Source organism: Oncorhynchus keta, chromosome 18, assembly GCF_023373465.1.
Source record: "Oncorhynchus keta strain PuntledgeMale-10-30-2019 chromosome 18, Oket_V2, whole genome shotgun sequence".
NCBI classification, from domain to species: domain Eukaryota; kingdom Metazoa; phylum Chordata; class Actinopteri; order Salmoniformes; family Salmonidae; genus Oncorhynchus; species Oncorhynchus keta.
Genome location: NC_068438.1, coordinates 40,007,550 through 40,022,813, shown reverse-complemented (window position 1 = coordinate 40,022,813; position 15,264 = coordinate 40,007,550). Strand labels below are relative to the sequence as shown.

The window sequence follows — 15,264 nt, the reverse complement described above, 5'->3', positions numbered from 1 at the left end:
CTGTACCATGTAGTAACCTAGTGAGAGATGTCTGCTGTACCATGTAGTAACCTAGTGAGAGAGAAGGGTCTGCTGTACCATGTAGTAACGTAGTGAGAGAGAGAGGGGTCTGCTGTACCATGTAGTAACCTAGTGAGAGAGAGGGGTCTGCTGTACCATGTAGTAACCTAGTGAGAGAGAGGGGTCTGCTGTACCATGTAGTAACTTAGTGAGAGAGAGAGGGGTCTGCTGTACCATGTAGTAACCTAGTGAGAGAGAGGGGTCTGCTGTACCATGTAGTAACCTAGTGAGAGAGAGAGAGAGAGGGGTCTGCTGTACCATGTAGTAACCTAGTGAGAGAGAGGGGTCTGCTGTACCATGTAGTAACCTAGTGAGAGAGATGTCTGCTGTACTATGTAGTAACCTAGTGAGAGAGAGGGGTCTACTGTACCATGTAGTAACCTAGTGAGAGAGAGGGGTCTGCTGTACCATGTAGTAACCTAGTGAGAGATGTCTGCTGTACCATGTAGTAACCTAGTGAGAGAGAGGGGTCTGCTGTACCATGTAGTAACCTAGTGAGAGAGAGGGGTCTGCTGTACCATGTAGTAACCTAGTGAGAGAGAGGGGTCTGCTGTACCATGTAGTAACCTAGTGAGAGAGAGGGGTCTGCTGTACCATGTAGTAACCTAGTGAGAGAGAGGGGTCTGCTGTACCATGTAGTAACCTAGTGAGAGAGAGGGGTCTGCTGTACCATGTAGTAACCTAGTGAGAGAGAGGGGTCTGCTGTACCATGTAGTAACCTAGTGAGAGAGAGGAGTCTGCTGTACCATGTAGTAACCTAGTGAGAGAGATGGGTCTGCTGTACCATGTAGTAACCTAGAGAGAGAGAGAGAGAGAGAGAGAGATGGTCTGCTGTAGCATGTAGTAACCTAGTGAGAGAGAGGGGTCTGCTGTACCATGTAGTAACCTAGTGAGAGAGAGATGTCTACTGTACCATGTAGTAACCTAGTGAGAGAGAGGGGTCTGCTGTACCATGTAGTAACCTAGTGAGAGAGAGATGTCTGCTGTACCATGTAGTAACCTAGTGAGAGAGAGGGGTCTGCTGTACCATGTAGTAACCTAGTGAGAGAGAGATGTCTGCTGTACCATGTAGTAACCTAGTGAGAGAGAGGGGTCTGCTGTACCATGTAGTAACCTAGTGAGAGAGAGGGGTCTGCTGTACCATGTAGTAACCTAGTGACAGATGTCTGCTGTACCATGTAGTAACCTAGTGAGAGATGTCTGCTGTACCATGTAGTAACCTAGTGAGAGAGAAGGGTCTGCTGTACCATGTAGTAACCTAGTGAGAGAGAGGGGTCTGCTGTACCATGTAGTAACGTAGTGAGAGAGAGGGGTCTGCTGTACCATGTAGTAACCTAGTGAGAGAGAGGGGTCTGCTGTACCATGTAGTAACCTAGTGAGAGATGTCTGTTGTACCATGTAGTAACCTAGTGAGAGAGAAAGGTCTGCTGTACCATGTAGTAACCTAGTGAGAGAGAGGGGTCTGCTGTACCATGTAGTAACTTAGTGAGAGAGAGAGGGGTCTGCGGTACCATGTAGTAACCTAGTGAGAGAGAGAGATGGTCTGCTGTACAATGTAGTAACCTAGTGAGAGAGAGGGGTCTGCTGTACCATGTAGTAACCTAGTGAGAGATGTCTGCTGTAGCATGTAGTAACCTAGTGAGAGAGAGAGATGGTCTGCTGTACAATGTAGTAACCTAGTGAGAGAGAGGGGTCTGCTGTACCATGTAGTAACCTAGTGAGAGAGAGGGGTCTGCTGTACCATGTAGTAACCTAGTGAGAGAGAGAGGTCTGCTGTACCATGTAGTAACCTAGTGAGAGAGAGGGTCTGCTGTACCATGTAGTAACCTAGTGAGAGAGAGGGGTCTGCTGTACCATGTAGTAACCTAGTGAGAGAGAGGGGTCTGCTGTACCATGTAGTAACCTAGTGAGAGAGAGGGTCTGCTGTACCATGTAGTAACTTAGTGAGAGAGAGAGATGTCTGTTGTACCATGTAGTAACCTAGTGAGAGAGAAAGGTCTGCTGTACCATGTAGTAACCTAGTGAGAGAGAGGGGTCTGCTGTACCATGTAGTAACTTAGTGAGAGAGAGAGGGGTCTGCGGTACCATGTAGTAACCTAGTGAGAGAGAGATGGTCTGCTGTACAATGTAGTAACCTAGTGAGAGAGAGGGGTCTGCTGTACCATGTAGTAACCTAGTGAGAGATGTCTGCTGTAGCATGTAGTAACCTAGTGAGAGAGAGAGATGGTCTGCTGTACAATGTAGTAACCTAGTGAGAGAGGGGTCTGCTGTACCATGTAGTAACCTAGTGAGAGAGAGGGGTCTGCTGTACCATGTAGTAACCTAGTGAGAGAGAGGTGTCTGCTGTACCATGTAGTAACCTAGTGAGAGAGAGGGGTCTGCTGTACCATGTAGTAACCTAGTGAGAGAGAGGGGTCTTCTGTACCATGTAGTAACCTAGTGAGAGAGGGGTCTGCTGTACCATGTAGTAACCTAGTGAGAGAGGGGGTCTGCTGTACCATGTAGTAACCTAGTGAGAGAGGGGTCTGCTGTACCATGTAGTAACCTAGTGAGAGAGGGGTCTGCTGTACCATGTAGTAACCTAGTGAGAGAGAGGGGTCTGCTGTACCATGTAGTAACCTAGTGAGAGAGAGGGGTCTGCTGTACCATGTAGTAACCTAGTGGGAGAGATGGGTCTGCTGTACCATGTAGTAACCTAGAGAGAGAGAGAGAGAGATGGTCTGCTGTAGCATGTAGTAACCTAGTGAGAGAGGGGTCTGCTGTACCATGTAGTAACCTAGTGAGAGAGAGATGTCTGCTGTACCATGTAGTAACCTAGTGAGAGAGAGGGGTCTGCTGTACCATGTAGTAACCTAGTGACAGATGTCTGCTGTACCATGTAGTAACCTAGTGAGAGATGTCTGCTGTACCATGTAGTAACCTAGTGAGAGAGAAGGGTCTGCTGTACCATGTAGTAACCTAGTGAGAGAGAGGGGTCTGCTGTACCATGTAGTAACCTAGTGAGAGAGAGGGGTCTGCTGTACCATGTAGTAACCTAGTGACAGATGTCTGCTGTACCATGTAGTAACCTAGTGAGAGATGTCTGCTGTACCATGTAGTAACCTAGTGAGAGAGAAGGGTCTGCTGTACCATGTAGTAACCTAGTGAGAGAGAGAGAGAGAGAGAGAGAGGTCTGCTGTACCATGTAGTAACCTAGTGAGAGAGAGGGGGTCTGCTGTACAATGTAGTAACCTAGTGAGAGAGAGGGGTCTGCTGTACCATGTAGTAACCTAGTGAGAGATGTCTGCTGTAGCATGTAGTAACCTAGTGAGAGAGAGAGAGAGAGAGAGAGAGGGGGTCTGCTGTACCATGTAGTAACCTAGTGAGAGAGAGAGAGAGAGAGAGAGAGAGAGAGGGGTCTGCTGTACCATGTAGTAACCTAGTGAGAGAGAGAGAGAGAGAGAGAGAGGGGGTCTGCTGTACCATGTAGGAACCTAGTGAGAGAGAGAGAGAGAGAGAGGGGTCTGCTGTACCATGTAGTAACCTAGTGAGAGAGAGGTCTGCTGTACAATGTAGTAACCTAGTGAGAGAGAGGGGTCTGCTGCACCATGTAGTAACCTAGTGAGAGAGAGGGGTCTGCTGTACCATGTAGTAACCTAGTGAGAGAGAAGGGTCTGCTGTACCATGTAGTAACCTAGTGAGAGAGAGAGAGAGAGAGAGAGAGAGGTCTGCTGTACCATGTAGTAACCTAGTGAGAGAGAGAGGGTCTGCTGTACAATGTAGTAACCTAGTGAGAGAGAGGGGTCTGCTGTACCATGTAGTAACCTAGTGAGAGATGTCTGCTGTAGCATGTAGTAACCTAGTGAGAGAGAGAGATGGTCTGCTGTACAATGTAGTAACCTAGTGAGAGAGAGGGGTCTGCTGTACCATGTAGTAACCTAGTGAGAGAGAGGGGTCTGCTGTACCATGTAGTAACCTAGTGAGAGAGAGGGTCTGCTGTACCATGTAGTAACCTAGTGAGAGAGAAGGGTCTGCTGTACCATGTAGTAACCTAGTGAGAGATGTCTGCTGTACCATGTAGTAACCTAGTGAGAGAGAAGGGTCTGCTGTACCATGTAGTAACCTAGTGAGAGAGAAGGGTCTGCTGTACCATGTAGTAACCTAGTGAGAGAGAGGGATCTGCTGTACCATGTAGTAACCTAGTGAGAGAGAGGGGTCTGCTGTACCATGTAGTAACCTAGTGAGAGAGGGGTCTGCTGTACCATGTAGTAACCTAGTGAGAGAGAGGTCTGCTGTACCATGTAGTAACCTAGTGAGAGAGAGGGGTCTGCTGTACCATGTAGTAACCTAGTGACAGATGTCTGCTGTACCATGTAGTAACCTAGTGAGAGATGTCTGCTGTACCATGTAGTAACCTAGTGAGAGAGAGAGATGGTCTGCTGTACAATGTAGTAACCTAGTGAGAGAGAGAGAGAGAGAGAGAGAGAGAGAGAGAGAGAGAGAGAGAGATCTGCTGTACCATGTAGTAACCTAGTGAGAGAGAGAGAGAGAGAGAGAGAGAGAGAGAGAGAGAGAGAGAGAGAGAGAGAGAGAGAGAGAGAGAGAGAGAGAGAGAGAGAGAGAGAGAGAGAGAGAGAGAGAGAGAGAGAGAGAGAGAGGTCTGCTGTACAATGTAGTAACCTAGTGAGAGAGAGGGGGTCTGCTGTACCATGTAGTAACCTAGTGAGAGAGGGGTCTGCTGTACCATGTAGTAACCTAGTGAGAGAGAGGGGTCTGCTGTACCATGTAGTAACCTAGTGAGAGAGAAGGGTCTGCTGTACCATGTAGTAACCTAGTGAGAGAGAGGGGTCTGCTGTACCATGTAGTAACCTAGTGAGAGAGATGGGTCTGCTGTACCATGTAGTAACCTAGAGAGAGAGAGAGAGAGAGATGGTCTGCTGTAGCATGTAGTAACCTAGTGAGAGAGGGGTCTGCTGTACCATGTAGTAACCTAGTGAGAGAGAGATGTCTACTGTACCATGTAGTAACCTAGTGAGAGAGGGGTCTGCTGTAGCATGTAGTAACCTAGTGAGAGAGAGAGATGGTCTGCTGTACCATGTAGTAACCTAGTGAGAGAGAGATGTCTGCTGTACCATGTAGTAACCTAGTGAGAGAGAGATGTCTGCTGTACCATGTAGTAACCTAGTGAGAGAGAGGGTCTGCTGTACCATGTAGTAACCTAGTGAGAGAGAGGGGTCTGCTGTACCATGTAGTAACCTAGTGACAGATGTCTGCTGTACCATGTAGTAACCTAGTGAGAGATGTCTGCTGTACCATGTAGTAACCTAGTGAGAGAGAAGGGTCTGCTGTACCATGTAGTAACCTAGTGAGAGAGAGGGTCTGCTGTACCATGTAGTAACGTAGTGAGAGAGAGGGTCTGCTGTACCATGTAGTAACCTAGTGAGAGAGAGGGGTCTGCTGTACCATGTAGTAACCTAGTGAGAGAGAGGGTCTGCTGTACCATGTAGTAACCTAGTGAGAGAGAAAGGTCTGCTGTACCATGTAGTAACCTAGTGAGAGAGAGGGGTCTGCTGTACCATGTAGTAACTTAGTGAGAGAGAGAGGGGTCTGCGGTACCATGTAGTAACCTAGTGAGAGAGAGAGATGGTCTGCTGTACAATGTAGTAACCTAGTGAGAGAGAGGGGTCTGCTGTACCATGTAGTAACCTAGTGAGAGATGTCTGCTGTAGCATGTAGTAACCTAGTGAGAGAGAGATGGTCTGCTGTACCATGTAGTAACCTAGTGAGAGAGAGGGGTCTGCTGTACCATGTAGTAACCTAGTGAGAGAGAGGGGTCTGCTGTACCATGTAGTAACCTAGTGAGAGAGAGATGTCTGCTGTACCATGTAGTAACCTAGTGAGAGAGAGGGGTCTGCTGTACCATGTAGTAACCTAGTGAGAGAGAGGGGTCTGCTGTACCATGTAGTAACTTAGTGAGAGAGAGAGGGGTCTGCTGTACCATGTAGTAACCTAGTGAGAGAGAGGGGTCTGCTGTACCATGTAGTAACTTAGTGAGAGAGAGATGTCTGTTGTACCATGTAGTAACCTAGTGAGAGAGAAAGGTCTGATGTACCATGTAGTAACCTAGTGAGAGAGAGGGTCTGCTGTACCATGTAGTAACTTAGTGAGAGAGAGAGGGGTCTGCGGTACCATGTAGTAACCTAGTGAGAGAGAGAGATGGTCTGCTGTACCATGTAGTAACCTAGTGAGAGAGAGAGATGGTCTGCTGTACCATGTAGTAACCTAGTGAGAGATGTCTGCTGTAGCATGTAGTAACCTAGTGAGAGAGAGAGATGGTCTGCTGTACAATGTAGTAACCTAGTGAGAGAGAGGGGTCTGCTGTACCATGTAGTAACCTAGTGAGAGAGAGGGGTCTGCTGTACCATGTAGTAACCTAGTGAGAGAGAGGTGTCTGCTGTACCATGTAGTAACCTAGTGAGAGAGAGGGGTCTGCTGTACCATGTAGTAACCTAGTGAGAGAGAGGGGTCTGCTGTACCATGTAGTAACCTAGTGAGAGAGGGGTCTGCTGTACCATGTAGTAACCTAGTGAGAGAGAGGGGTCTGCTGTACCATGTAGTAACCTAGTGAGAGAGGGGTCTGCTGTACCATGTAGTAACCTAGTGAGAGAGGGGTCTGCTGTACCATGTAGTAACCTAGTGAGAGAGAGATGTCTGCTGTACCATGTAGTAACCTAGTGAGAGAGAGGGGTCTGCTGTACCATGTAGTAACCTAGTGAGAGAGAGGGGTCTGCTGTACCATGTAGTAACCTAGAGAGAGAGAGAGATGGTCTGCTGTAGCATGTAGTAACCTAGTGAGAGAGAGGGGTCTGCTGTACCATGTAGTAACCTAGTGAGAGAGAGATGTCTGCTGTACCATGTAGTAACCTAGTGAGAGAGAGGGTCTGCTGTACCATGTAGTAACCTAGTGACAGATGTCTGCTGTACCATGTAGTAACCTAGTGAGAGATGTCTGCTGTACCATGTAGTAACCTAGTGAGAGAGAAGGGTCTGCTGTACCATGTAGTAACCTAGTGAGAGAGAGGTCTGCTGTACCATGTAGTAACCTAGTGAGAGAGAGGGGTCTGCTGTACCATGTAGTAACCTAGTGACAGATGTCTGCTGTACCATGTAGTAACCTAGTGAGAGATGTCTGCTGTACCATGTAGTAACCTAGTGAGAGAGAAGGGTCTGCTGTACCATGTAGTAACCTAGTGAGTGAGAGAGAGAGAGAGAGAGAGAGGTCTGCTGTACCATGTAGTAACCTAGTGAGAGAGAGAGGGGGTCTGCTGTACAATGTAGTAACCTAGTGAGAGAGAGGGTCTGCTGTACCATGTAGTAACCTAGTGAGAGATGTCTGCTGTAGCATGTAGTAACCTAGTGAGAGAGAGAGAGAGAGAGAGAGGGGGGTCTGCTGTACCATGTAGTAACCTAGTGAGAGAGAGAGAGAGAGAGAGAGAGAGAGAGGGGTCTGCTGTACCATGTAGTAACCTAGTGAGAGAGAGAGAGAGAGAGAGAGGGGTCTGCTGTACCATGTAGTAACCTAGTGAGAGAGAGAGAGAGAGAGAGAGGGGGTCTGCTGTACCATGTAGTAACCTAGTGAGAGAGAGGTCTGCTGTACCATGTAGTAACCTAGTGAGAGAGAGGGGTCTGCTGTACCATGTAGTAACCTAGTGACAGATGTCTGCTGTACCATGTAGTAACCTAGTGAGAGAGAAGGGTCTGCTGTACCATGTAGTAACCTAGTGAGAGAGAGAGAGAGAGAGAGAGAGAGAGAGATGGTCTGCTGTACCATGTAGTAACCTAGTGAGAGAGAGAGGTGGTCTGCTGTACAATGTAGTAACCTAGTGAGAGAGAGGGGTCTGCTGTACCATGTAGTAACCTAGTGAGAGATGTCTGCTGTAGCATGTAGTAACCTAGTGAGAGAGAGATGGTCTGCTGTACAATGTAGTAACCTAGTGAGAGAGAGGGGTCTGCTGTACCATGTAGTAACCTAGTGAGAGAGAGGGGTCTGCTGTACCATGTAGTAACCTAGTGAGAGAGAGGGGTCTGCTGTACCATGTAGTAACCTAGTGAGAGAGAGGGGTCTGCTGTACCATGTAGTAACCTAGTGAGAGATGTCTGCTGTACCATGTAGTAACCTAGTGAGAGAGAAGGGTCTGCTGTACCATGTAGTAACCTAGTGAGAGAGAAGGGTCTGCTGTACCATGTAGTAACCTAGTGAGAGAGAGGGATCTGCTGTACCATGTAGTAACCTAGTGAGAGAGAGGGGTCTGCTGTACCATGTAGTAACCTAGTGAGAGAGGGGTCTGCTGTACCATGTAGTAACCTAGTGAGAGAGAGAGGTCTGCTGTACCATGTAGTAACCTAGTGAGAGAGAGGGGTCTGCTGTACCATGTAGTAACCGAGAGACAGATGTCTGCTGTACCATGTAGTAACCTAGTGAGAGAGAGAGAGAGAGAGAGAGAGAGAGAGAGAGAGAGAGATCTGCTGTACCATGTAACCGAGAGAGAGAGAGTCTGCTGTACCATGTAGTAACAGAGAGACAGACAGACAGACAGAGAGAGACAGACAGAGAGAGAGACAGAGAGAGAGAGAGAGAGAGAGAGAGAGAGAGAGAGAGAGAGAGAGAGAGAGAGAGAGAGAGAGAGAGAGAGAGAGAGAGAGAGAGAGAGAGATCTGGTCTGCTGTAGCATGTAGTAACCGAGAGAGAGCGCGCGAGAGTGGTCTGCTCTACCATGTAGCAACCTCTGAGATCTATGTATTTTCATTTTATTTAAACTTATTTAACAGGGCAAGTCAGTTTAGAACAAATTATATTTACAATGACGGCCTACCCTGGTCAAACCTTAACCCGGGTGGGACTCGCAATCACGGCCGGTTGTGATACAGCCTGGAATCGAACCAGGGCCTGTAGTGACGCCTCTAGCATTGAGATGTAGTGCCTTAGGAAAGACGGGGGAGAGCCCCAGTCTCATTCCCTTGAGATCCCATGGCCTATTTCAGCACACACACGTTTCTAGCCCAGGGAAGCATAGGAAGGATCATACATTATACACAGGTGTTCTCCCGTGTGCACTGGGTCCAGACAACCAGACTCTACTGAGACAAGAGGGTAACGCATGCCTGCTCCCCATCTCTCCCCTCGCTCTCCTGGCTTCAGCATTAGAATGTGGTGATGGGAGTGTGTACAGTGGGAGTGTAATGCTGGGCAGTGTAGGCATAAGCAGTCTGGAATGTACTTACTTTGGGAGCCAGAAACTGGGAAGACTTGTTAACAACCCACTTGGGTAGTGAACCTGGGAGGGAGAGAGAGATTGATGTTACACCATGTCATGTCATCCACGGTCAAATCACCCACTGTTAACAGATGTCACACACACGCTCACACCAGAACGGGTGATTTAGAGAGAATTAGATGGAGATATTATCAAGAGCTTTATGATCTTAAAAGAGAGGGAATAACAAAGAAAGAGCAATACAAAGAGAGATTTAGAAAGAGAGAGGTAGGGAGAAAGAGGGGGAGGGAGAAAGAGGGAGGGGGGGAGGGAGGGAGAAAGAGGGAGAGAGAAAGAGGGAGAAAGAGGGAGAGAGAAAGAGGGAGAAAGAGGGAGAGAGAAAGAGGGAGAAAGAGGGAGGGAGAAAGAGGGAGAAAGAGGGAGGGAGGAGGGAGAAAGAGGGAGGGGGAGGTAGAAAGAGGGAGGGGGAGGGAGAAAGAGGGAGGGGGAGGGAGAAAGAGGGAGGGGGAGGGAGAAAGAGGGGAGGGGGAGGAAGGGAGGGAGAGGGAGGGAGGGAGGGAGGGAGGGAGGGAGGGAGGGAGGGAGGGAGGGAGGGAGGGAGGGAGGGAGGGAGGGAGGGAGGGAGGGACGGAGGGAGGGACGGAGGGAGGGAGGGGAGGGAGGAGGGAGGGAGGAGAAAGAGAGAAAAATAGTAGGAGAGGGAGAGAGAAATGAGAGGGACAGACCCTGACCTCCAGATCCATAGTTACTATGGCGATAGCTGTAGAAAGAAGGTCCTGAGTATGAATCATTCATTAACTCTCCAAGCACATTAACCACCAGGTGGTTGCTGAGGGGAGAGCAGCTCATAATAAATCCTGGAATGATATCAAACATGACATTTCCATTGACTCCATTCCAGACAACACTATGAGCCATCCTCCCCTCAGCAGCCTCCACTGATATACAGTGGGGTAAAAAAAGAATTTTGTCAGCCACCAATTGTGCAAGTTCTCCCACTTAAAAAGATGAGAGAGGCCTGTAATTTTCATCATAGGTACACTTCAACTATGACAGACAAAATGAGGGGGGAAAAAAATCCAGAAAATCACATTGTAGGATTTTTAATGTATTTATTTGCAAATTATGGTGGAAAATAAGTATTTGGTCAATAACAAAAGTTTCTCAATACTTTGTTATATACCCTTTGTTGGCAATGACAGAGGTCAAACGTTTTCTGTAAGTCTTCACAAGGTTCACACACTGTTGCTGGTATTTTGGCCCATTCCTCCATGCAGATCTCCTCTAGAGCAGTGATGTTTTGGGGCTGTTGCTGGGCAACATGGACCTTCAACTCCCTCCAAAGATTTTCTATGGGGTTGAGATCTGGAGACTGGCTAGGCCACGCCAGGACCTTGAAATGCTTCTTACGAAGCCACTCCTTTGTTGCCCGGGCGGTGTGTTTGGGATCATTGTCATGCTGAAAGACCCAGCCACGTTTCATATTCAATGCCCTTGCTGATGGAAAGAGGTTTTCACTCAAAATCTCACAATACATGGCCCCATTCATTCTTTCCTTTACACGGATCAGTCGTCCTGGTCCCTTTGCAGAAAAACAGCCCCAAAGCATGATGTTTCCACCCCCATGCTTCACAGTAGGTATGGTGTTCTTTGGATGCAACTCAGCATTCTTTGTTCTCCAAATACAATGAGTTGAGTTTACCAAAAAGTTAGATTTTGGTTTCATCTGACCATATGACAGTCTCCCAATCTTCTTCTGGATCATGCAAATGCTCTCTAGAAAACTTCAGACGGGCCTGGACATGTACTGGCTTAAGCAGGGGGACACGTCTGGCACTGCAGGATTTGAGTCCCTGGCGGCGTAGTGTGTTACTGATGGTAGGCTTTGTTACTTTGGTTCCAGCTCTCTGCAGGTCATTCACTAGGTCCCCCCGTGTGGTTCTGGGATTTTTGCTCACCGTTCTTGTGATCATTTTGACCCCACGGGGTGATATCTTGCGTGGAGCCCCAGATCGAGGGAGATTATCAGTGGTCTTGTATGTCTTCCATTTCCTAATAATTGCTCCCACAATTGATTTCTTCAAACCAAGCTGCTTACCTATTGCAGATTCAGTCTTCCCAGCCTGGTGCAGGTCTACAATTTTGTTTCTGGTGTCCTTTGACAGCTTTTTGGTCTTGGCCATAGTGGAGTTTGGAGTGTGACTGTTTGAGGTCGTGGACAGGTGTCATTTATACTGATAACAAGTTCAAAAAGGTGCCATTAATACAGGTAACGAATGGAGGACAGAGGAGCCTCTTAAAGAAGAAGTTACAGGTCTGTGAGAGCCAGAAATCTTGCTTGTTTGTAGGTGACCAAATACTTATTTTCCACCATAATTTGCAAATAAATTCATAAAGAAAATCCTACAATGTGATTTTCTGGATTTTTTTTCTCATTTTGTCTGCCATAGTTGTAGTGTACCTTTGATGAAAATTATAGGCCTCTCTCATATTTTTAAGCGGGAGAACTTGCACAATTGGTGGCTGACTAAATACTTTTTTGCCCCACTGTATATGTGTGTGTGTATTACCCTTTGGATCCACATGTGCCAGGTAGGTAAGAGTGCAGTGGTCCGGTCCATGGCTCTGGATCAGGTAGCCAGTCTGGATGGACACCGCTCGTACCATGTCCTTCTTAGGGGGGTATTTCTACAGGAATACACAGTGGAACAGCCCTAGTTAGCACAGAACCCTCCATCTGAGGAAATGGTCTCAGCCAGACAGTTCAACTGCTGTACTGTTGAATCCAGTCATCTGGATTTGTTCTGCATGAGGTGCAGTACACAGCCAGAACATTCAACCAACATGTATTTAAATAAAATGATGAACTGCCCTGCACTTAAACAGAGTTTCAATTGAAAACATGACAGTCACTTATCAGGAGTTTACTGGCCAAAGCAATATTGTGGAGGGGTAACGTGACAGTATGGATTCTCACTCAGTTAACTATCCTAGTTCCGCTCTGGATCTGTCAGTTCCTGACGCTGACCATGGGTACTGGCCCATTAACTTACACACTCCTCTCACTAAACTCAATGTGTTTGTTTGTCTTGTAGGTTTGTCTGAGTGTAGGCTTGTCTGGGTGTAGGCTTGTCTGGGTGTAGGCTTGTCTGGGTGTAGGCTTGTCTGGGTGTAGGCTTGTCTGGGTGTAGGCTTGTCTGGGTGTAGGCTTGTCTGGGTGTAGGCTTGTCTGGGTGTAGGCTTGTCTGGGTGTAGGCTTGTCTGGGTGTAGGTTTGTCTGAGTGTAGGTTTGTCTGAGTGTAGGTTTGTCTGAGTGTAGGTTTGTCTGGGTGTAGGTTTGTCTGGGTGTAGGTTTGTCTGGGTGTAGGTTTGTCTGGGTGTAGGTTTGTCTGGGTGTAGGTTTGTCTGGGTGTAGGTTTGTCTGAGTGTAGGTTTGTCTGAGTGTAGGTTTGTCTGGGTGTAGGTTTGTCTGAGTGTAGGTTTGTCTGAGTGTAGGTTTGTCTGGGTGTAGGTTTGTCTGGGTGTAGGTTTGTCTGGGTGCAGGTTTGTCTGGGTGCAGGTTTGTCTTACAGGTTTGTCTGGGTGTAGGTTTGTCTTGCAGGTTTGTCTGGGTGTAGGTTTGTCTGGGTGCAGGTTTGTCTGGGTGTAGGTTTGTCTGGGTGTAGGTTTGTCTGGGTGTAGGTTTGTCTGGGTGTAGGTTTGTCTGGGTGTAGGTTTGTCTGGGTGTAGGTTTGTCTGGGTGTAGGTTTGTCTGGGTGTAGGTTTGTCTGGGTGTAGGTTTGTCTGGGTGTAGGTTTGTCTGAGTGTAGGTTTGTCTGGGTGTAGGTTTGTCTGGGTGTAGGTTTGTCTGGGTGTAGGTTTGTCTGGGTGTAGGTTTGTCTGGGTGTAGGTTTGTCTGGGTGTAGGTTTGTCTGGGTGTAGGTTTGTCTGAGTGTAGGTTTGTCTGAGTGTAGGTTTGTCAGAGTGTTTGTCTTTCTGGATCTAGGTTTGTCTGTCTGGATGCAGGTTTGTCTGAGTGTGTGTGTTTGTCTGAGTGTGTGTGTGTTTGTGTCTGAGTGTGTGTGTGTGTGTGTGTTTGTCTGAGTGTGTGTGTGTGTGTGTTTGTCTGAGTGTTTGAGTGTGTTTGTCTGAGTGTGTGTGTGTGTTGTCTGAGTGTCTGTGTGTGTGTTTGTCTGAGTGTGTGTGTGTGTTTGTCTGAGTGTTTGAGTGTGTTTGTCTGAGTGTTTTTGTCTGAGTGTTTGAGTGTGTGTTTGTCTGAATGTTTGTGTGTGTTTGTCTGAGTGTTTGAGTGTGTTTGTCTGAGTGTTTGAGTGTGTGTTTGTCTGAGTGTTTGTGTGTGTTTGTCTGAGTGTGTGTGTGTGTTTGTCTGAGTGTTTGAGTGTGTGTTTGTCTGAGTGTGTGTGTTTGTCTGAGTGTGTGTGTTTGTCTGAGTGTGTGTTTGTCTGAGTGTTTGTGTGTGTTTGTCTGAGTGTTTGTGTGTGTTTGTCTGAGTGTTTGTGTGTGTTTGTCTGAGTGTTTGTGTGTGTTTGTCTGAGTGTGTGTGTGTGTGTTTGTCTGAGTGTGTGTGTGTGTGTGTTTGTCTGAGTGTGTGTGTGTGTGTTTGTGTCTGAGTGTGTGTGTGTGTGTTTGTCTGAGTGTGTGTGTGTGTGTTTGTCTGAGTGTGTGTGTGTGTTTGTCTGAGTGTGTGTGTGTGTTTGTCTGAGAGTTTGTGTGTGTTTGTCTGAGTGTTTGTGTGTGTTTGTCTGAGTGTTTGTGTGTGTTTGTCTGAGTGTTTGTGTGTGTTTGTCTGAGTGTTTGAGTGTGGAAAGCAGACGCTTACAACAGCACTAGTCAGCGGAGAGATCAACTTAACATTGATCACTCAGAGAGAGAGAAATAAGAAGAGAGGTCTGATTCCAAACCAAGCCCTTATCTCCTTCCTCCCAGGGCAGAGCCACTGTACTGTGAGTGTTGAGTGAGCTAACCCTGAGCTACCACTGCCCTATCCAACACAAAGGCTTTATCCAGCGTTAGCAGTGAGCTAACCCTGAGCTACCACTGCCCTATCCAACACAAAGGCTTTATCCAGCGTTAGCAGTGAGCTAACCCTGAGCTACCACTGCCCTATCCAACACAAAGGCTTTATCCAGCGTTAGCAGTGAGCTAACCCTGAGCTACCACTGCCCTATCCAACACACAGGCTTTATCCAGCGTTAGCAGTGAGCTAACCCTGAGCTACCACTGCCCTATCCAACACACAGGCTTTATCCAGCGTTAGCAGTGAGCTAACCCTGAGCTTCCACTGCCCTATCCAACACACAGGCTTTATCCAGCGTTAGCAGTGAGCTAACCCTGAGCTACCACTGCCCTATCCAACACACAGGCTTTATCCAGCGTTAGCAGTGAGCTAACCTTGAGCTACCACTGCCCTATCCAACACACAGGCTTTATCCAGCGTTAGCAGTGAGGTAACCCTGAGCTACCACTGCCCTATCCAACACACAGGCTTTATCCAGCGTTAGCAGTGAGCTAACCCTGAGCTTCCACTGCCCTATCCAACACACAGGCTTTATCCAGCGTTAGCAGTGAGCTAACCCTGAGCTTCCACTGCCCTATCCAACACACAGGCTTTATCCAGCATTAGCAGTGAGCTAACCCTGAGCTTCCACTGCCCTATCCAACACACAGGCTTTATCCAGCGTTAGCAGTGAGGTAACCCTGAGCTACCACTGCCCTATCCAACACACAGGCTTTATCCAGCGTTAGCAGTGAGGTAACCCTGAGCTACCACTGCCCTATCCAACACACAGGCTTTATCCAGCGTTAGCAGTGGCACGGACCGATAAAGCTTTATTGAAATGCCAGAGGATTAAGTCAACTAATACACCCACAGTCTTACTGAAGTGAGTAAATACTCCACTTACTGTAAACACACATGACCCACCTTTATCAAACTGTACTTATGTACACA

At 47.6% G+C, this 15,264-nt stretch overlaps 1 protein-coding gene and 3 long non-coding RNA genes across 18 annotated transcripts in view; 2 read left to right on the top strand and 2 right to left on the bottom strand.

Moving 5' to 3' along the window:
• Nucleotides 1-15,264, bottom strand: part of LOC127908784 (START domain-containing protein 10-like) — a 30,553-nt gene that overhangs the window by 1,067 nt on the left and 14,222 nt on the right. The window contains exons 4-5 of the mRNA XM_052468151.1: nucleotides 11,885-12,002; nucleotides 9,322-9,374 (exon numbers count right to left, since the gene is read on the bottom strand). Of these exons, the coding sequence (XP_052324111.1) occupies nucleotides 9,322-9,374; nucleotides 11,885-12,002 (171 nt within the window). The remainder of the gene's footprint in view (nucleotides 1-9,321; nucleotides 9,375-11,884; nucleotides 12,003-15,264) is intronic.
• LOC127908787 (uncharacterized) lies at nucleotides 68-6,978 on the top strand. Its single transcript, XR_008068424.1, has 3 exons — nucleotides 68-107; nucleotides 3,560-3,597; nucleotides 6,902-6,978. It is a non-coding gene; the product is annotated as an uncharacterized LOC127908787 (long non-coding RNA).
• LOC127908785 (uncharacterized) lies at nucleotides 989-8,526 on the bottom strand. The gene is made up of 9 exons (XR_008068406.1): nucleotides 8,255-8,526; nucleotides 7,746-7,817; nucleotides 6,356-6,846; nucleotides 5,895-6,048; nucleotides 4,833-5,029; nucleotides 4,125-4,200; nucleotides 2,801-3,128; nucleotides 1,926-1,963; nucleotides 989-1,812 (listed from the first exon to the last, which is right to left on the bottom strand). It is a non-coding gene; the product is annotated as an uncharacterized LOC127908785 (long non-coding RNA).
• On the top strand, nucleotides 12,495-13,431 carry LOC127908786 (uncharacterized). Of its 15 annotated transcripts, none has more exons than XR_008068420.1 (5): nucleotides 12,495-12,633; nucleotides 12,730-12,777; nucleotides 12,842-12,931; nucleotides 12,964-13,107; nucleotides 13,140-13,431. It is a non-coding gene; the product is annotated as an uncharacterized LOC127908786 (long non-coding RNA). The 15 variants fall into 15 exon arrangements; XR_008068422.1 differs by having other exon boundaries at nucleotides 12,810-12,931; XR_008068423.1 differs by having other exon boundaries at nucleotides 12,730-12,793; nucleotides 12,826-12,931; nucleotides 12,980-13,107.